At 40.6% G+C, this 22,696-nt stretch overlaps 1 protein-coding gene across 4 annotated transcripts in view; it reads right to left on the reverse strand.

The window, feature by feature from the left end:
• The window catches only part of MYLK (myosin light chain kinase), a 185,879-nt gene that overhangs the window by 48,636 nt on the left and 114,547 nt on the right, over positions 1-22,696 (reverse strand). For all 4 annotated transcript variants that reach the window (XM_060275899.1, XM_035129122.2, XM_060275882.1 and 1 more), the window contains 2 exons: positions 11,076-11,192; positions 7,317-7,376 (listed from right to left, as the gene is read on the reverse strand). In XM_060275899.1, coding sequence (XP_060131882.1) covers positions 7,317-7,376; positions 11,076-11,192 — 177 coding nt within the window. The remainder of the gene's footprint in view (positions 1-7,316; positions 7,377-11,075; positions 11,193-22,696) is intronic.

Consider the following 22,696-nt stretch of genomic DNA (forward strand, 5'->3'; position numbering starts at 1 on the left):
TGATTTGCCGGAGTTCTGTGGAAGCATTGGCTAAAGTTTAGAAGTCGGTTCCATTTTCTTCTAGCACTTCCAACATACCAGAATCTGGAGCAGTTCCAACTCAGGTTCATCCCCCCCCCCCAACACAAACAAAAGACTTGGTCATGATAGGCCTTACTCTAAGTACCTGCTGATACCAAAGTTGTTTATTAAAAACACATTCTGTTTAAATCACTTCTCTGAATTTTCCTGTGTCTGTGAGAAATCTTATTCAAAGTGGAAATTTCACAAGCTCTCTGAATAGTGGAACATACTCTATATTTTGTTCTCTGGGACAAATGTGATAGCAGACTCCATTTCTGCAATACACTTCTCTGCAGTGTAATTTGCCTGTCACTATCTACATAGTTATCAAGAAGCACAAATTGTCACAATAAGTGCAGGGCCTAGAAAGCAAGATCTCAGCCTTAAATCTGTTCATTTCATCATGTTGCACATGTTCATTCTCAGAAGTTACAACAAAAATACTACCATTCCACTCCAATGACTTTTCAAACATGAAAAATTTGTTTTAAATGTCTAGGAGCTTGAACACAGTGGCATTTTGTTTTTATGCGAGGGGTGGTGGTGCTCCTACTTGAAGCTGTTACTTTATTTCTACATTCTTATAGCAACTATATTTTATTACAGAGTACAGTATAAAGTTGCAGGCTAATGGAATAAAAAAGAAAGAGCAACAATCGAACTTTTGCTGCCATCCTCTTAAACGTACTGATGCTCAGCTGGGAAAAGGCAAGTGTTGGAAGCAGCAGGTTCTAGAACTCTGGGAGAAAGTGGTGATGCTGTGCTGAAGACTCCATTAATAAAAAGTGATTTGGCACACACCTCTAAGCCCTGTCCACAATAGTGGTCAGAGGCAGCATGTTGGCTATCAACTATGGCAGCAGACATGTTTAATGCTTTTATAATTGGAGCTTGCAAGAACTGCTGGTTCTATCCCTAAGAACTAGGAAATGGAAATTAAATCAAAACATTTTTGTGATTTGGTTGCATGCGAGCCATCCAAAGACATTTGCCTAAAATGGCACCTATAAACTCCACTCCTCCACCTAGGCAAGTTTTTGTTTTGATTCTGAAGGGCAAGCAACAGAATAGGGCTTTGAGAGCTAATCCCACCCAGTTAAATTAAGTGCTTTATATATATTTTCCACTGTGGAGCTTGTGAAAATGATGAGGAACTTTTGACATGTTTACACTGATGGCATCCTTGTACACTGCACTGCAAACATCTGTCTAATAATTCAAGAACAATGGAACATTGCTGGGACTCAAGCTCTACCAGTTTCACCATTTCTCCTCTTGAAAGGGGGGAGGGGATATCAACAAGTTTGGGGGGCAGGCAACACAAAAGAATATTTGGATTGGGCAGGCTTGCCTTTAAGGATTAATTGGCTGGTTTTTTTGTTTTTAAATAAAAGCTTTGCCGCTGCTTCAAGCAGCTGGTTGGATATGCCTTAGCTACCTGGTGGTCTCTCCTTTGACAGCGTTTGGGGTGCAGAGTCAGTCCTATAGTGGATTCTCTCAAGTTTCACAGGAAATATCACTAAGCTGCAGAGGGAAGCTAATGAACTAATTAAGTCTGTCCCAATGTCCCGTCTCCCCCACTCATTAAAAACACACACCAAAAAGCTCTTCTATTGATTGATTTATTGATTGCATTTATATCCCTCCTTTTTCTTCATGGAGCTCAAGGTGGCTTACATGGTTCTCCTCCTCATTTAATCCCCACAACAATCCTGTGAGGTAGATTGAGCTAAGAGACAGTCACTGGCCCAAGGTCACTATTTCAAGCCCACCCGAAGAATAATCCTGTATTTGCCCTACCCACCAAAAGTACAGAGACTTGCTACCTTGAATTATTCAGTCTAGCACTAGCCAGGATATCATGTCTAAGAAATAACAATGGTGATTTCCCTAGGTTTTGTTCTGGACAGTGTCAGTGGTGATGTATATTAACAACTCTCTGCAGGAGCACAGAATAACCTAGCCAATATTTTTGTTTGAAATAAAATTGGACAGATTTTATGCAGTAGTCAGCATGAAGATTTATTAACTTAAGGATATGAGATACCCCCAAGCACTGTTCTTTTGATTGCTGGAAGACAGACAGAAAAAAGAAATAACATTACACAGTGAACTGTTTCAAAAAGTTAACCCCCCCCCCCCATGAACACAAAAAGGGGAGTGCATCCTCTGGGACTTAAGAGTTTAAGAGTTTTTTTAAATATATACCCTAAAATGAATTGGGAGACACAACTGAGGAGTTAGACAGCTGCTGGGAGGCAATGATGAACCAATAAATTGAGGATAAATGCTGAAAAGACATAGCTGTTATGTGTTCCAAGTCCTCATGTCTGGAAGGTGGTCTGTCTTGGAGTTGAGCTCCCTTTGACAGAGTAGGTCCATACCTTGGGGGTTTTCTTGGCTAAGATGGGCTTGGTAGCTAGGAGTACCTTTTCCCATCTATGGTTGGTTTGCAGCTACTCCTCCTTTTGGACAGAAATGGCTTAGCCATTGTACTCTATGCTCTGGTAACTTCTAGATTGAGTCACGGCAATGTGCCCTTGAAGGCAATCCAAAAGGCAATGGTCAAATTACTGGCTAAAGTTCCATTTAGATCTCATGTAACTCACGTTTGAAAACAGCTGCATTGGTTGCCAGTTCATTTCTGAGTCCAGTTCAAGGTGCTCACATTAGTATTTAAGGCCCTAAATGACTCAGCCCCCAAATATCTGAAATACTCTCTCCCCTCCAGACTCTCTTGGGTGTTAAGATTGGCAGAGGGGGCCCTCTTGGTGGTTCTTTCACCTTATGAAGTTTGGGCGTGTATCCTCTACAATACCCTGTACCCTGCCTCTGTAAGGAAGCACAGAAAGGAAAATGACCGCTTCCCCAAAAGTGGTGCAAAATATTTGGAGAAAATTCTGCAAAGTAGCCTAATCATTACTTACTCAGAGATGGACAAAAATCTCAAAAGACTGTTTTTTAAAATAAGACTTCAGGGAACTATGCAGTCTTTGGGCTCTGGGATCATTTGCTTACTCCCTCATCAGGAGTAAGTCTAGATCAGGGATGTCCAACCAGCTGATCCTGGTAGATCACGGGATCCTTATCTTGTACAAAAAATTATGGGGGGAAAGCTAAAAAACTGTGCAATCCTCCACAAAACAAGCTCAACAACTCTGGGCATTTCTCTCCTAAGAAAAGCTCAAGAGATTTGGGCAACCCACACACACATACACACCACACGCATGCTCCTCCTCCCTCCAATGACAAGTGGTAGATCACTGCCAGTTTTTTTATACTGGGAGTAGATCATAGTCTCTTGGGAGTTGGACATGCCTGGTCTAGATCAACAAAGCCTAGAAAGTCACCCTTACGAAACTGAGATAAATCTGAGGTACAGTTTGTTTACTTGCTGTAAACTCTCTCCCACAGTAAGGTTATGTCACTGATAACTTGCTCACTTCCAAGACTTGAAAGCTCCCCTGAGATGTGGCAGCAGGCACCCACTGCCTGTTCTTCCTGGAAATTGAAAACACTTTTATTTTGACAGCTAAATGAAAAGGTCTTTGCCAAGGTGTTCATTTTGTATTTTTTTAAAACCTATCTTCAATTGTTTTCTTACTGTTTTTTAAAAAACCAGTTGCAGCTTTTTTATATAGTGTTTGTAAACCACATGGAAACATATGTAAAAAGCAATTCAAAACTTTATTATTACTGTTAATAATAATAATGTTTTGTACCACAACTCCCATCATCCTTGACCATTGGCCATGGTAGTTGGGGCTGATGGAAGCTATAGTCTAAAACATCAAGAGGACACCAGGTTGGGGTAGGGTGGACTACACAGTTACAGTACTTGGAGACTTAAGGGTTATTTCCTCTGAAACTTGCTGTAGTGCAGCGATTCAGAAGCAGAGTGTGGCTGAGGCTCTCCAAGTGCCTTATACCTACTCAGCTCTATTCTGAATCATAATGTTTGAATAAATCTTCACAGCCTTTATCTGGTTTTTGCTGAGAGAATCGTAAAGAACCTCTCATACAAGAACATGGATTGAATGAAAAAATATGGAGAAAGCAGGCTGCAAAATGAGGTTTTATGTTTATACCACTCAAAGAAAGACAAAACCTCAATAACCATTATTGAATCCATCTCAGTGTGAAATTCTTCATCACATATAAACCTAAAGAGTAACAATTTAATACTGTTTATTTCAGTTCAAATATGAACACCCATAAAATTGGTTACCCTGGCTGTTTTTACTTAGAACAGTTCTTCCCATTAGTTGTCACAAAGCCAACACAAACACCATAAGAGTAGAACAAAATGACAATAAGTAGGCTTGAGTAGCAATAATTTACATCAAGATTAATTTAATTACAAGATGAATAGCTACATTGTGGAGGGTTGGACTAGATGACCCTTGGGTCCCTTCTATAAGTCTATGATCTAAAATTGTCCCTATATTTTAATTTCCATGGATGGTAACTAGAACTTCTAAAGGACTTCTAAAGGACCCTTAGGGATGCAAGATTGACTTAGATTGCTATACTTGTGGCATTAGTGAGAAAGCGGCCCAAATACGCATATAAGCAGTGGAGTCTGATCCATTAGGGCACTGCCCCAACAACCTCGGTCTGCCCTCAGCCAGCCCCCACATGCCTGCTTTCTTACTTAAAACCATTCCATGGGGTGGCCTAACAGAAAGGATGGGGGACAAAACTAGAATTAGTTGGCTCTGCTTAGCATTGGCTCTGGCTCCACCTACCACTGACATCTCAGATTTCTGCCCTACCAGTCCCAAGGGGCACCAGCCATCACTATAGCATATAAACTGTACATATATAAGTTGCACCATCCATTTGGGAACCCTGAATACACAGAGTTCATGAACAGGTGAAGGAGCTGTATGGCCCTTTTCTCACCAATGCCAAACGCTTGGTTGCCAGGGGTCATGGCCAGCAGGTGCCTCAGAAATGGAGGGGCTGTCCAGCAGGCATGACTCCATTGTTCCTTTCCTGAATTCGCTGAACATGTGAGGGGATTTTGTAAAGACCTCTCCTGACAAACACCATTCCTACACTAAGCTGCTCTGTTGTCTGTGTGCAGATTCCAGATTATTTGGATGTTCTGAAAAATACCACCTTAGAGAATAAATTGGGGTGGGATAGAGGCAGCAGCAATGGGGAAAAGGTGGGATTTACTTTTGAATGGTGAAATTCAACTATTTCAGTATGAAATCACCAAGCACCGCTGATTCTCCTGACTAGATTACTGGCTACTCACGGAGCACTCAAATCTACAAATGTCAAGACTACTTTTCTCTACATTGTGCATTCTTTATTATAATAATCCAGCCACATCTGAGCTTTGTACTGCACTTTCTAGCAAAAGGTAACCTTTATATAACATGGCAGCATCTAAGTGGCTACGGCTTACATGAAAGAATTTGCGATTCATTCATTACCCGATATTATATTTCTTCATTTTGTGACATCAGAATAGATGGACATTGTTAATTTAATAATCATTTTAGGAGATTCCCCTCTTCCTTCTGAGGAGCTGAAGGAGGACAGTTTCATTGTACCTGCTGCTCATTCTCAGCAGTTTGACAATTACACAGTGAAATAGTGACCAAGAGGACAGCCATTCTCAACAAAATGCAAGATGTCTAAGAGCACTTTAACTGTCTTTCTGTTATAATCTCAAATAAAATATTGGGTGGCAGGAGAGACGAGACCTTCAACAGTAGCAGTTGTAAACATAGCACCAAGAATAAAGAATATATGCAGTAGCTAACAGTGATTTCTCTCTCTCCATTATTCAGACACAGGTATAATGTTACTATTTTGCCTTTGATGTTAAATTGAATAAAAACTCTTCCCTTGATCTTAACTGGATTTGGTAAAAGAATGTTGCTATAGAGGTCTTGTTTACACAGCCATGGAATCTGGAATTGTTTCAATAGTTTGATTTAGTCTTGTTATTCCAACTAAAATACATCACCTTTGACTGATTCATACCAACTTAAGTTTTTAACTCTGATTCCCGGCAACAAATCTAGGGCTGCAGGCATCATTAACAGGAAGGAGGAAGTGTTCTGTTCACCACCAAAAGTAGTGAATGATCAGCCTGTTATTCCTTTAAGATGAAACCTACAAATAACTACTCTAAAAGAGGGCAAAGTAGACCTATTCGCATGCTGCAATCTACTCACAGAGTTAAAAACTGGCAGTGATCGACCCCCTTTTCTGGGGTTCAGGTCAAAGTTGTTGAGCTTTTTCAGGGAGGAGGTAAAATGTTGAGCTTTTTTTTAGGAGAGCCACAGTTGTTCAGATTCTTTGGGGGGAGCCAGTGATCTACCGCAGACGTCCAGCGATCTACCGGTAGATCACGATCTACCTGTTGGACATGCCTGGTATAGTGGTTAGAGTGCTGGACTAGGACCTGGGAGATCAGGGTTAAAAGCTTTACTCAACAATGAAGGTTATTGGATGACCTTGAGCCAGTCATTATCTCTCAGCCTAGCCAGCCTCAAAGTGTTGTTGTGAGGATAAAAATAGAGCAGAGGAGGAGCTTGTAGGTCACCTTGAGTCCCTTGGAGGAAAGGTGAGATATAAATATAATACTCAGTTGTTCCAAAAACCAAGGGTATACAAGACAGTTTGTGGATATCTGACAAAATGGAGAGGAAAATGGGGAAACACCGCCAAAATTTAGGGATGGGTTTTATACATCTTTAAAGCAAAACACCTCAACCAGTTTTATAGACAACACATGCAGTAGGAACAACGAACTGCTTTTGCATTCACCAACTACAAAGCAATTCCATTAAAAAAAATCAGTTCTAAACACACAAGGATTTGGCTTGGTACACCCTTATTAAAACCATTTTTCCACCTCTTTTATTACTTAAGATACTTTTGCATGCACTGTATGAGGAATACCACCCACATGATGACCCAAGTATGCTTAAAATCTCTGCTCATGTGGCTCCATAACAATGAGTTTATATAATGCAGAAATTGATATCAAACATGATATCAAGAAGATTCATCTAGGCAGAAGGCTTATCATGATCATTGCAGGAGGTGACATCAACCACCCACACAAATATGTAAATTGAGGACCAGATTTTCATTATCAATGCTGCTGCCCTCTTTCTGTATGCCCTTAGCTTCAGTCACAATAAAGACAATCATCTTCGGAACCAGCTACTTTCTAAAGTACCTGTCCAAATTCAGCCGAAAGGAAACAAAGCAGAACAACTTACTTTCAGGAGAGAGTGAACTCTTTGGCTTTTTGCTCTTCTTTTCAGTTGGCTTTGAAGATTCTATAAGCAGCGGGAAAGAAAAAGGACAGTTAACAATTAAAACAACAACAAACATTTAGAACTAAGGAGCAATGATTGCAAGAGAAACAGACCTCTCATTCTTTTAATTTGATTCTGATTGAGCTGGAAAGCAGATGGAAATTGTTAGCTTTTGTGATGTTTAAACAAGATTTATTACACACAGTGGTTTGGAAAGGCTACATTCTGAATAAAAATAGCTGTATCTGCTGTCCAATAGATGTTCTGATCGAAACTCTATAAAACATCAATGGCTAATCTTAACAATTTAGTAGGATGCAACTTTCTACTGAAGTTACTCTGATTAAGTCCCAACTAGAGGGTCACCATAATGCTTTTGAATTATGCTGCTGGAGGAGACTCTTGAGAGTCCCATGGACTGCAAGAAGATCAAACCTATCCATTCTGAAGGAAATCAGCCCTGAGTGCTCACTGGAAGGACAAATCCTGAAGCTGAGGCTCAAATACTTTGGCCACCTCATGAGAAGAGAAGACTCCCTGGAAAAGACCCTGATGTTAGGAAAGATTGAGGGCACTAGGGGAAGGGGACGACAGAGGACGAGATGGTTGGACAGTGTTCTCGAAGCTATGAACATGAGTTTGACCAAACTGCGGGAGGCAGTAGAAGACAGGAGTGCCTGGCGTGCTATGGTCCATGGGGTCACGAAGAGTCGGACACAACTAAACGACTAAACAACAACAACAGAGGGTCCCCTGTTTTAAAAACACAGGGATCAACCAAAGAGGGTTTAGAGTGAAGGGATAAAACAAGATCACTATGCTGAAGTTGAAAGATTAATCAAATCTCAGTTCAAAAATATAGCAAGGCTAGGTAGCAGGCTGTTACAATAAAGATAGAAACCAAGCCTGGGAACAGACAGTAGTGTTTCCAGAAAGTTAAATATAGTCTGAAAGAGATATTACTGCACATGGAATGTACTGTACACTCAATTGGTAAACAAAATCTGTAAGCTTTTGTATCATTTAAAAAACTTCTTAACCAGGAACAGCAATGGGGCAAACAAAATGTGCACCACGTTAAGACAACATATTCTAGAAACGCATGTGTGTTTGACTGGTAAACCTCCTATAGGAATCACACACATTCGTAAGCTTGTAAATGGTCACCTCCCTGGTTGCCTCTAGTGCATAAACATTAACTCCAAGTCTTACAAAAAATATGTTTCTCCGAAAGTGCCACCGCCATTCAATGCAGACAATACTGAACTAGATGGACTAACGGTATGAGACAGTTTGCTACATACATTGAATTCCTCAGAAGAAAAGCAGAATGTAATGATTTAAAAATATATGCAAACTTTGATTTATTCTGTTTGCAAGATAATATGCATCTAGCAAAAATCATTCATATCCATTCCATCCTTCCTGTCCAACCTGTCTTCAGCCATACAGCAAATATTCTCTTCCTTATACAGTATTGATCATGGTACCAGTATTTGTGGAATAGAACTGATAGGGCATCATTTTCAATATACATTGCTGCCATTTCTTCTTTTTAAAAATATACCCTCCCCTCCCCCCAAAAGCATTAATAAACTGATAAAAGGATATTAGCTATACCAGATTAGCAAGTCCAAAGCAAAAATGCTGTTATATCAAGTATTAACTTTTGTTAATCTCTGAACTCAGTAAATGGAATATTATAGAAAAGTTGGACCCAGGGAGAATATCACAACAAGGAAGCAACTGTAATGAGTAATGTAGAATTTCTGCTACCTGCAAAATTTCATAATATTGGTTAGATACAGAAATGTGGAGATTCTTGCCTTTGAGAAGATGATTGATGTCCTAGATCAGGCACGTCCAACAGGTAGATCGTGATCTACCAGTAGATCACTGGACGTCTGTGGTAGATCACTGGTAGATCACTGGCTCCCTCCAAAGAAGCTCAACAACTTTGGCTCCCCTAAAAATGCTCAACATTTTAGCCCTTCACCCCCCCAAACGGCTTTCTTCCCACCTCAGAAAAGCTCAACAACTCTGACCTGAACCCCTAAAAATGGGCCTTCCTCCTTCCTAAAAAGCTCAACAACTTTGACCGGAACCCCTAAAAACAGGGCTTTCCTCCTCCCTAAACAACTTTGACCTGAACACCCCAAAAGGGGGTAGATCACTGCCAGTTTTTAACTCTGCAAGTAGATCGCAGTCTCTTCGGAGTTGGCCACCCCTGTTCTAGATACTTCCAGGAAGTCTTCACAACAACCCAATGGCCTTTTAATAAACTGAAGAATATGGGAGAATAAAAGTCACCCAGGCACTATCCTGGTATCACTGTGAGCAGAGCTTATTGCCTCTCTCAAGGTTCTTTAGACAGCTGATGTAAAATACAAAATCAAAGAAGGGTGTTTAAGTAGTTGAAGGAGCTGATTTGTTCTAATGATGTGTCTGTCTTATTTGGATTTTAAGGATTTTGTAGGCCATTTTGCAACAGCCAGGATCTTGTTTAACACCCTTTACAAAGATTTCACCTCCTTGGCATTTTCTGCAAATGGCTGGATGGCTACATAACAGGGAGACAAGTCTCAGCAAGAGAACACAGTAGAGCAAGCCCAGAAGTACCTAATTCCCCTGATGTCTAACTGGACACCAACAAGTGACGTACCACCAATGCCTTGGAATTCAGCACATAACAGCACATAACTGCATAACAAAAAAAGAAGGCACTGTCAGAATTTATGATATGACAACAGATGAAATTTTGAGTGAAGCAACTCCAAGCCTATTAATCAGAGAATTGATTCTGTCTTCATAACATAAGAAGAGCCTGCTGGATCAGGCCAATGGCAGTCATAGCAGTTAAAGTGTAAGATAAGGATTGTGGAGGCAAAGGCCCCAAATCCTCATTCAGCCATGAAGCTCACTGGGCCAGTCATACACACTCTCTAAACCTAACCACAAGGTTATTATGAGAATAAAACGGGAGGTGGGGGAAATGACAAAATGTACTGCCCTGAGCAACATGAACAAAGGGTGGGACCTAAATGTAATAAGAGTAATGAAGTGAATAAATAAAAGGACTTAGAGAATCTGGGTTTGCCCACATATTATTTTATGAGGAACGTATGTTCTGACCCCCAGAAGCCACGTTTGCTTCAAGACAAATCTTTGCTGTTTGCTGTTTGCATAGTGAAAGTGAGCATTAGCACAGGCTCTTGACTGCAATGTGGTATGTACAACAACAGTATGGAGTTCTTCCTGCTACCATCTTTGGTAAAAATTTCACCACTGTTTCCGTTTGGCAATAGAGTACCAGAACAAGAGCAAGATAACTATTAGTTTTATTTATTTATTTTATTTATTTATTTTTGCCTCAAAAGCACATGCCATTGCTTACAAGGCAGCTGTTTAGATATGGTTTCAGAATGACACAGAAACTATCATATGTGAACTTAAATGTATGCAGAGAGGATTTTAAGGTCAATTCAGAAGCACAGTTTGGGCAGCCTAAATGTGGAGCTGACACACAATGGTGTGTTTAGCTCCATGTGGCTCATTCACTGTTTGTTTTAGGTATTAAAAATTGTAACATTTTAATGGAAGGAGTGTAGGAGAGAAAGAAGCAGAAAAAAGCCACCTTTTGTGTTTTTACAAATCAGAATCAGATTAAAGGGTGAGGATAGCAGAAATTGAGGTGGGATAAGGAGGGGAAAGTCTACTTACCTTCCACCGAAACGTTGCAAGCACACTCTGATTTTCCTGCCATATTCTCAGCTATACATTTGTACTGGCCCTCATCTTCAGGGAAGGCCTTGTCAATGGTTAGTGAGCACAGTGATCCTAATGGGCAGGAAACAGAAGTTAGGAGGGGACACCGAGCATTGTTTATAACAGAAGTAAAGCACTGTTTGTTTCTGGTAAATTTTTATTTATTATTCAGATAATAAAACAATAAAACATCATAATAAGTGTAGCGAATACCAGATACATTTGTAGAAAAAATATGACAGTTAATAAATTATTTGCAATATGTAAAGACACAAGTGAATAAAGTCTTTTTTTCCAGCTCTGTAGGTCCTTTGAAATATGCCTATGGAAATACAGCACTGTTAACATTGCAACTTCATTTAGTGTTATGCTAACTGAAATAATACAGAGAAATATCTCTTAAGACTTATCTTGGTACATTCCATATTTATAGGCAAAGGAGTCTTAAGATAAATATTTTCTTCCTTCCTCAATCTACATCCAGATGTATTGTTATGCAGGGCGGGAAAGGCCCATGGCTCTGTGGCAGGGCATAGTAGAAGGTTCCCGATTCAATCCACAACACCTCAAGACAGAGCTAGAAAAAGATTTCTGTCTGAAACACTGGAAAACTACTGCCAGTTATTTCAACCTTAAGTCACCAGATGCTGGATTACAGATCTCACCATTCCCAGCCAATGGTCAAGGAGTTGTAAACAACGAACTTCTGGGGACCCAAGGTTGAAGAAAAGTGGCGTGGACCACTGAGCAACACCGTATGCTCTGACTCAGTATAAGGTAGCTTCCTATGCTGGAAATTCACATTCTAGTGCTTCTCCTTACAACAGTTCTGTGAACACAGAGAAAGTTCATATATCATGAAAAAGGATTCTCGCTAATTGCCTCCCAATATGGGTGAGCACTGAAACATGTGGCCCACTTCAGCAAGAGCATCGACACATTCATCTCCTGGTTGTGAAGCAGGAATCTTTAGTGGCATTTTTGCCTTCCAGCACAGTCACTCATATTCAGCAACGTGTTTATTTCTCAAAAACTTAGCTACTTCATTTTCATGAGAGGAACAGGCACTTGCACAGAACAGACAAAGAAAGCAGGTTAAAACTTGATGCCTTTCAAGTTTGCTCCCAAAGGTGCTTTAACAAAAAAGCAATAAATTAATTGAGAAAATGAAGTGGTAATATCACAGTGCGATGGCTTCTTTAGTACCTTGAAAACTGTTGTGTGAACTGGGATTCAAACATACCAGGAGACATGGAAAAGGCTGATGAGATAATTTGCGAATCAAGTAATAGTGTGGTGTGCAGTATCCAACTACAGTGGTACCTCGGGTTAAGAACTTAATTCGTTCTGGAGGTCCATTCTTAACCTGAAACTTCTTAATCTGAGGTACCACTTTAGCTAATAGGGCCTCCCGTTGCGGCCGTGCCACCGCCACGGGATTTCTGTTCTCATTCTGAAGCAAATTTCTTAACCCAAGGTACTATTTCTGGGTTAGCGACATCTGTAACCTGAAGCATCTGTAACCCAAGGTACCACTGTAATGAGTCCAACCACCGCAAGATTTTACACTTGTGCAATGCAACTCTCCCACCTCCTCCCACTTCTCTGCATGCCCTCCTCAAATCTACTCTGTCAGGTTGGGGGACAGATTTAAAGGTCACACAGATTTAAGGGTCTCACAGGGAGGGGGAGGAGAAATTATTATTATTATTAATAATAATAATAATAATAATTTATTATTTATACCCCGCCCATCCAGCTGGGTTTCCCTAGCCACTCTGGGCAGCTTCCAAAAGAAATATTAAAATACAATAATTTATTAAACATTAAAAGCTTCCCTAAACAGGGCTGCCTTCATATGTCCTCTAAAAGTCTGGTAGCTGTTTTTCTCTTTGACATCAGGTGGGAGGGTGTTCCACAGGGCGGGCGCCACTACCGAGAAGGCCCTCTGCAGGTTCCCTGCAACTTGGCTTCTCGCAACGAGGGAACCGCCAGAAGGCCCTCGGCACTGGACCTCAGTGTCCGGGCAGAACGATGGAGGTGGAGACGCTCATTCAGGTATACTGGACCGAGGCCGTTTTGGGCTTTAAAGGTCAGCACCAACACTTGGAATTGTGCTCGGAAATGTACTGGGAGTAGGGGTTTTCTGTTGTGGCAAGTGGAAATCCTTGTGCCAGTTGGATGCATTAGTGGGACACCTTTGAGAGTGCCAACAGTACTCCAGAAGCTGCAAGTATCACTGGAGCAGTGATAATTGCATCAAATTGAAGACCAGCCACATGATGTTAATAGCAGCATGTTAGTTCCTATATATTGAACGTTTAAAGCATAAAATACATACAGTACAGGCATATGATGTTTAACATGAGTTTTTAGGAGGTTAATCAATGATATAGTCTCTGTCACCTTGCCAAGCTATGTTCTTTGCCACCTTGCCAAGGAATTTTACAATCCACAATAAAATGAACTGTACTCAAAGAAGTGTTGATGAGACCAAAACAATAATCTAAGTCTAATTTACATAAACCAAAGTGTTAGCAGAAAAACTACAGAACTTCACAGACTTTTTGTGCAAACAGAAAGACCAGTCTCACTTGTGACATGTATCTTAAGTTCTGTGCACACATATTTTACAGAAGTTGAAAGTGACTTCATTCAGCCACTTTCACTGATTTGGGGGGTCCATATTTATATTTTCTGTACTACTATTATCTTAAGTCAAACAGCAATGGCAAAAAATTGTTCAACCAGAAACCACAGTGGTACCAAAATAATTAAGACATGTGCCGGTGGGCCACCATCTACCTTCTCTGAACAAATATTGTCTGTAATCAGTCATAGAACAGAATGTACCTTTTTAAAGCTTAGACAAATTGGGTATGGTGTCAAATGCCAGGGTAAAGAGGTGCATCTTTAGCATACAACAAAAACTACATAATGAAGACGCTACATACACCTCTGTAGAGAGTGAATTTCAGGACTGTATGGCTGTACTGTTCATATTTTAAGAATGCAGCCATTTTTATTCTTTAAAATGACTCTATTGTTTCAGATTGTTTTTATTTAAGAACATTAGAGATCCAGAAGAACAATAAACTGTGGTAGAGACTGGTATACTGCTCCTTTCTGCTTTACACATAGTGGTTCAGTCCTATTCCCAATCCCATTTTGTCAATGCACTGAAACAATATGCTCCTTCTTCTCAAGTCATGGCCTTCAAAGCAAGGATAGAAAACCTTTTATTGAACTACAACTTCCTTCATCAAACCCAACAGTCCCATGCTGGCTGGGGCTGATGGGAGATGGAGTCCAACAACCTCTGTAGGGCCCTAGCTTCCTCACTCCCTGCTCTAGAACAATTGCATTTTGTCACAACAAACCTAGTGCTAATTTATGCACTTTAAAGGCTAATGAAGTCAAGTGCGTGTTGATTGTATGCCATAGTGCACATGTAATAAAAGAATGATGAGGCAGAATGTTATCTTTGGACATGTGTTTGAAATCTGTCTTGAATCATGCACAAGTATTCCTCTTAACAATCTTAACTAGATATACAAACAAAAAGCAAGTCAGATATATTTACTAGAGACACAAAACTTTCCAAAGAGGGTTTTGCTTTCTGTGACTTAGGCAACTGCTTCATTCCCTGAGATGGGAGGCCAAATGTCTCTCAGTGAAGCATTTGGTATTTCCTCTACAAAAGCCTTCACTGACCTCCAGAGATGAGATTCTTTTCTCATAGTTCTGAGGAAGGCTCTGTCTGGTGACTTCAGCTGGGAATTTTGAATTTTTGGCACCTTACAAAATGAAATCCCAGGAGGGAAAATAACAAGATCGCTGTAAATGTTGATCTCTCCCCACCCCCAAACTGTTTATATAGCTGTCAGCCAACTGTGTGTCATAAAGTTTACATGTCTATGTGACGAAAGCACTGCAATGCATAGAGTTAGCTACACTTGTGTATTAGACACAAAAGCGTGTTCAGAATGCCTATAATTGGAAACTTGTTGAAATATCCATGGCAATACAGTGGGAAGGATCCAATTGTCTGGAGAGTTCAGAGGCTTAAACACTTTAAGACACTCTCCCTGGAGTTTGGGGCTTATGTGGAGATGTTTGGTTTAACCAAAATAGCACAAACTTGGCAAAAGATTTACTTCAAAAAAAAAATGCAGAGCCTCAAAATAAGGATAGCTCTTATATTTTACTTTCCTATCTTGGTCAGCAAAACATATTTCCCTCTGTTCCAGCTGCAATAACTCAGTTTGTGTACCTTGAGTAGTTTTTAAAAGGCAGTGGATGCCAAAAAGGATGCTGAAATCTGGAGGCCAATTAAGTCTGGAGTAAAGAAGTAAACAACTTTGTGGATTTCAGCTTAGCCATCTTTACTGTTTTAGGGCCAGTTTACACTTTATTGCTGAAGCATGCCCAAGTTAAAATTTAGCATGCATTAATTTCTACCATGTAACGCAGGGTTCAGCTGCATACCTTTGTGTTAACTTACGTACACTTTGAGACCAGAACTATGGTGAACCCCACTGTTATAGGGATGAATCTTCATAATGGACACATGATGATGAATGTATATTACTACTGGTAGTAGGGGTTGCCAGATCCAGATTGCAACAACAGATAAAACATGTTGAGTTTGAAATGCAACAGTTAGGTGGAAGCTGAAGTAACCATAGATGCTTCCTCTTTTTCCTCTACTGACGTTTTTATCCATCCTTCTTTCTTGCCTGTAGCAGGGAAAACATTGAGTCTTGCTCAGTACCAGAGACAGGCAGGTGGCGGATAGATGAAAGGTGAGGAGATGAACAAGTAGCAGCAACTATGGCTACCCCAGTTCCTACCTTAATGGTGCACCTGGAAAAGGTTAAGTGCATGTTCTCCAGACTGAACCCTAGCAATCATTATAGGGGACATAGCTTATATTTATTCTATGAACTCATTTCTACTATATCATAGGAAGCATTCCTAAGAGCAGCTTCTCAACAGGAAATATTCCTAAATCTATCCACCCACTTAAAGTTTTTGGGTAGGTGTATTATCCTTCTGCTGATTTCCAAAGTACTTAAGATCAAGGAGAAGAACATCTGCTCAGAAAAACTGAGAATATCAAAGAAATGGAAAAAACAAGGTCGCACAGAAACCTCCTCTCCTACTAAGAAAGCATCTGGAAATGTAAGCAAAATTATTAGAATGAATTATATACAATCACAACATCCAGCCAATGTTTCAAAGTAATCACTTGCATATCAAAATGTGTAGCAGTGCTATCCATTAACATAATAACAATAACATTATCTTCAATTAGACAGCTATGGCACTTTCCACTAAGGCAGTCCATCAAGAGTGTAGGATTTATAGTCCACCTATGCTGTATACAAAGATTCAACAAGGCACCCTCCATATATTGGACTCCACCTCCCATCAGCCACAGCCAGCATGGCCAGCAACAAGGGGGTAATGGGATTTGTATTCCAACAACACCTGGAAGGCACTAGGTTGGCCACCTCAGGTTAGATCAGGCATCCCCAAACCTTGCCCCTCCAGATGTTTTGGACTACAATTCCCATCATCCCTGACCACTGGTCCTGTTAGCTAGGGATCATGGGAGTTGTAGGCCAAAACATCTGGAGGGCCAAAGTTTGGGGATGCCTGGGTTAGATCCTTCTCAGTTCCCTCTACAAAGCAATTTATTAATGCGTAATTGTTGCCTGTTAAAATTTGTGCTATCATCTGCTCAACCAACTATGATTTCTTTAACCATATATGTTAGTGGGGTAATCAATTAATTGGCCAACTAACCCCACTGTTACAAAGCAGACTTAATTAGAACCAATGAAAAATAAAAAATGAAAGGTTGGGATGAGAGCATCAATGACAAGCCTAAAGTCCAATTCTGAAGAGTATTTTTCTACAGAGGACACTGGGCACAAAGAATACACTGACAGCTCCAAAATAGCTCTGTAGGAATTAAATCCATTAAAGTGAGTTAATCCCAAACAGCATTAACTAGTCTTCTCCCTACTGCACCAATCCTTTTTTTAACAGAGGATAAACAGGCAGATTATCTTCAAAGATTATTAAAAATTGTTCTTGGCAAAAACAATAGCTGTACAAGCCACAAAGACGAGGTAGGCTTCCCTTTCACCTCACCAAATTCCAGGATAAGCAAGTGGGTGTGGATACAGTGATGCAAGATAGTGAGCTTACAGTTGTGTTTGGATGATGATGTATTATGTGCTTTCTGTTATGATTAATCACAGTAGCTCATTATAAAAAAAGGGTGTGTAAGAGTGTGTGTGATGTATATATTGCCACATGCAAGGATTCCCTGGTCAATAGAGGTAAGATGAGTGAATCTGCCCATTTTGGTTTCCTTCAGTTTCTATTTTTTCCAATCTTGCATTCTAATCTCCACATTTCCAAATTAGTTTGTGAATTATTTTAAAGAAGTCCTCAGCAAAATTCACCAGTATTTTAGTATAGATTTCTCCTATTATACATGTTTGTATGCAATTCTGCCTAATTTCCCCCTTTTTGGCTAAGCAATAGAATGAATTTCTGTATTTATTGTCATGAGTGTGTGTGTGTGAACTCTTTACCCTATTATATATGCATTGCAGCACATTTTTGTTGGCTGGACAACTGCACTGCAAAATTCAGAGAAGTGCAAATGTTGAAGGATGACTGTGTTTTGATTCTCATATTGTTCTAGGAAGTGTGAGTTAGACAGGTACATTTTTAAATGTAGACAATCAAAACCCACCCCCTTCCCTAATTAGAGGTAAACTTAAAGCTTCTGAGATCAGGGTAGCTCAGCTAGAATACAATAGGAAAGGCTACGTAAGCCTAGCCTTTCAGTGATGCAGCTGATCACGCCTACCTGTAGATTGACATCTCCTGTACTATTACAGCAAAGTTAAAGGATTTAAGCTGGCTGAAGAATTACGGAGTTGCTTTTCCTTTTCCTGGCCCAACTTTGTCTTCTCTCCTGTACCACAAGATCAAACTGTTCAATAGATAGATAGACAGACAGATCCAAACTTTTGCAACTCAGATTCAACTTTCCTGCTTATTGGGTAAGCAGCTTTCTAGGAGGATTTGCCTGCTAGTCTCCAGGGGGGAGAGTTTCACAGTTTAGCTGTGAAACTCAGAGACAAATAGAGTAGTAAGGAAAAGGCCGGTTCCCATTGCATTGAAATAGGATATGCAAGAGTTAGATGGGGGGAAAAATAAAAAATTGAAGAAAGGATTACATTCCAATGGGGGGAAATCAAAGTGAAAATAAATTATCCTAATGTATACATGGGACCCAGGTGGCGCTGTGGGTTAAACTACAGAGTCTAGGGCTTGCTGATCAGAAGGTCGGCGGTTCGAATCCCTGCAACGGGGTGAGCTCCCGTTGCTCGGTCCCAGCTCCTGCCCACCTACCGTAGCAGTTCAAAAGCACATCAAACTGCAAGTAGATAAATAGGAACCGCTCCGGCAGGAAGGTAAACGGCGTTTCCATGCGCTGCTCTGGTTCGCCAGAAGCAGCTTTGTCATGCTGGCCACATGACCCGGAAGCTGTCTGCGGACAAACGCTGGCTCCTTCGGCCTATAGAGCGAGATGAGCGCGGCAACCCTAGAGTCAGACACGACTAGACCTGATGGTCAGGGGCCCCTTTACCCTTTACCATTAATGTATACATATGTAAGGCTGGTGAAAAGGGGAGCCAAAGAGAAGTACAATAAAGCCATACCAAAAAAGACTATTGGAATGAAAGAAAGCATGCCAGTGAGGTCCACCGAGTCAGCAAGATGCCAGAAGACTCAAGGATGAGAATTATATTGTTTCTGACTGCACTAAGGATAGACCATTGCCTGAGACCCTGCATAGCCAGTCAAATGAGACAATACTGGGCCAGATGTAGTCTGACCAGGAAAAAGGCAGCTTCTATAAGAGATATTGGCAGCACTAACCCTATTATTTCTAAGCAAGGTACTAAAGAATAAGCACAAATCAAAGTCACCACAAAAAAAGATTTCACAAAGTAATTAATATGCTGAACATTTTTCCTTTGGTGCGTCCAGAAAGATTCAAATTTCTCTCCTTGACCACAAAGAACTTGGAATGTGAAGTATAATAGCCATAACTTTTGTTTTGAATAAACAGAGAGATTGAAGAAAGGTTGACACCGTTCTGAAATGAAATTATATTGATGTCCAACTTTTCAATCCATGCTTATTTGTTCTCTCTCTCATTCTAGAATCAATAAAACTTTGGTTTAAAGGAGGAGTTAAAGTGCTGACAACTTCACTCCTCAAATGTTCAAGTTAAGGAGCTCACTTTAGCCGATGCAGATGCCTTTATTTGTGCTAGGTTACAAATTAGCTTTCATTCAACCATACTTTTGGGATGTTTCTTCTGGAAGTCAGGGGAGAATGAAACTTAGGACACTATAAGGTGGGTGGCCACAAAGCTGCAAAACTCTAAATAAAGCGACCTACTGCTTTCCCTATAAGCTGTCATTTGAGAGAATGACATTCATTAGAAGTGATGGGTTCTATATAAATTGCCAAAAATTAAGAACTGTGACAACTTTACCATTTTTCAACAGAATTTTTAAAAAATGTGGACAGATTATATCCTCCAGATGTTTTGGGACTACAATTCCCATCATCCCTGACCACTGGTCCTGTTAGCTAGGGATCATGGGAGTTGTAGTCCCAAAACATCTGAAGGGCCGAGTTTGCCTATGCCTGACGTAGATGCTCCATGACAAACTTATAGTGAAAGGAACATAGCATCTTGATTTTATGATGAATACAATTATCAGGCTAAGGATCGTATATTATCCATCTCATAAGATGTAAGTGTTAAACCTTGAACCGTAAGTCAGATAAAATAGCTAATGGAATGTTTACCATTAGGACAGTAACCTATGGATGACACGTTGGAAAATTCAGGATACAATTATAAACAAAAATTGCTATTTATAACCATTATTTCCATGTCATTTTTTTGCCAGGAACTGAGGCTGTATCTCAAACCCACAGCTGGGCTCATATGCAGTTAACCCACTCTGAGCATTAGCCTGTCCTGAGCACAGGGGTGGTTTTAAAGTGGAAGGACTGCAAAGCAACTGCAAATGGAAGCAACTTCACAAGTGCCTGGCAATTTGGTGCACATTCTGGTCTGAACAGTTAACAGCACTGAGTGATACATTGTTGATACATTGATACATACAATGATACATTGTTCTTCTCAAACCACTGCACCCTCAGGTACAAGGACACCCAGCTTAACACCTAATTCTTACTAAGGTGATAAGCCTATGCCTAGGCTGTACCACCATAGATTACCTGCAGGGGCTCACTTGATGGAAAGCTCTTCCATACACATTTTCTTCCTTCAACATAAAATACAGTAAAGATTCTAGCTTAGCCTCACAGACATCTAGTTTTCTATATGCATGTGTGTATGAACGAATCTGTGCCTGAAGTGGCACAGCCCAGGTACAGATTTACCACCTCATTGAAATGTAGGAACATTGTGATTTTAAAAAGGAGACTTAAAATAAAACATTATTGTGAGAATTGTTATTGATAAAATATATATATTTATAAATAAATATTAGTCTATTTTCAACTACAGTGGCACCTCGGTTTAAGAAAAGCCCTGTTTACGAATTATTCAGTATAAGAACTCCGCAAAACCGGAAGTATTGTTCCGGTTAGTGAACTTTACCTCAGTCTACGAACGGAAGCCAAATGGTGGAAGGGCACCAGTGGCAGGAGGCCTCTTTAGGGAAAGCGCACCTCGGTTTAAGAACAGTTTGGGTTTAAGAACGGACTTCTGGAACGGATTAAGTTTGTAAACCGAGGTACCACTGTAGTGCTTTAAATAAATAAATAAATAATTTGTACCCCGCCCATCTGGCTGGGTTTTCCCAGCCACTCTGGGAAGCTTCCAACAAAATATTAAAATACAATAGTGCATCAAACATTAAAAGCTTCCCTAAACAGGGCTGCCTTCAGATGTCTTCTAAAAATCTGGTACCGTAGTTGTTTTTCTTTTTGACACCTGGTGGGAGGGCGTTCCACAGGGCGGGAGGGCCACTACCGAGAAGGCCCTCTGCCTGGTTCCCTGCAACTTGGCTTCGCATAGTGAAGGAACCACCAGAAGGCCCTCGGCACTGGACCTCAGTGGGAGGTTTAATTCAGCGGGAAGTTTCTACTAACACAAGAGGGAAGAGGATTTTTGGCATTTCCCTCAGCACCCCCTGAACATCTTTTCTGGAGAATCGCCCAACCCTTTAGAACAGAATTGGGGGGCAATGCAGCAGCAGAGGAAGAGAAGGAATCAAAGAATAAGTCCCCCCTGCTTCTTCTGCGAGATGAAACTTACACTGGAGCAACTGCACTAGGAGGACCAACTGGATTCTGCTCATTGTGGTTATGTCAATGTAACTACGACCACCTCCACCATGGTAGTTGTATTTCTCTGACAAATTACTGTACTTTTCAGAGAACTAAACTTTAAGGTAATTTGTGGCTATCAAAATATAATATAGTCATACCTCGGTTTAAGTACGCCTTGGTTTGAGTACTTTCAGTTTAAGTAATCCGCGGACCCGTCTGGAACGGATTAATCCACTTTTCATTACTTTCAATGGGAAAGTTCGCTTCAGGTTAAGTACGCTTCAGTTTAAGTACTCCGTGGACCGTCTGGAACGGATTAATCCAGTTTCCTTTACTTTCAATGGGAAAGTTCACTTCAGGTTAAGTACGCTTCAGGTTAAGTACAGACTTCCGGAACCAATTGTGTACTTAAACCGAGGTACCACTGTAATGTGGTAAAGTGAAGGGAGAGTTTGGATTTTCGTCAACTAAGTCCTACTCAGAGTAGGACTTAATGGAATTAAGTTAAACATGAATATTAGCTTCAATGTCTACTTTGCACATGACTAGCATTGAATACTACTATTTTTTACTACAAGTTCACTTAGGCAATGTCTCTGGCTTCTTTTGCCAAAGTGTAGCACAGGCATCCCCAAACTGCGGCCCTCCAGATGTTTTGGCCTACAACTCCCATGATCCCTAGCTAACAGGACCAGTGGTTGGGGAAGATGGGAATTGTAGTCCAAAACATCTGGAGGGCCGAAGTTTGGGGGTGCCTGGTGTAGCACAACAGCAGTTCAGCAATGAGGAAAGATACATCACTTCCCACCAGAACATCAAAATTGGGTTTCATCAAATTCAGTAATACACAGCATTCCCCTTGTTATTCTGTCACACAACATGACAAGACAGTTGTTTTGCCAGTTGTAGAGCAGCAAATATATAATTCTCTTGGTTAATTCCAGGGCAAAGCCTGCATTCTTTCACTCTGCATCCCAACTGATGTGCAGCTACCATCCAGGGGACAGTTTGGTTGGGCACCTTCCCAGCCATAGAGCCCATTAGAGGGCCCACCTCTAGAAAACCCTAGCTATGTTGCTCCTGTTCCTTCCTGTTACCATCTGTTTCCTTGCACCCCCACTCTTTGGTATGAGCAGCTCAGTAGCAATAGCAATGCCAAACAC

This window comes from Zootoca vivipara, chromosome 1, assembly GCF_963506605.1.
Source record: "Zootoca vivipara chromosome 1, rZooViv1.1, whole genome shotgun sequence".
In the NCBI taxonomy this organism is placed as follows: Eukaryota; Metazoa; Chordata; class Lepidosauria; order Squamata; family Lacertidae; genus Zootoca; species Zootoca vivipara.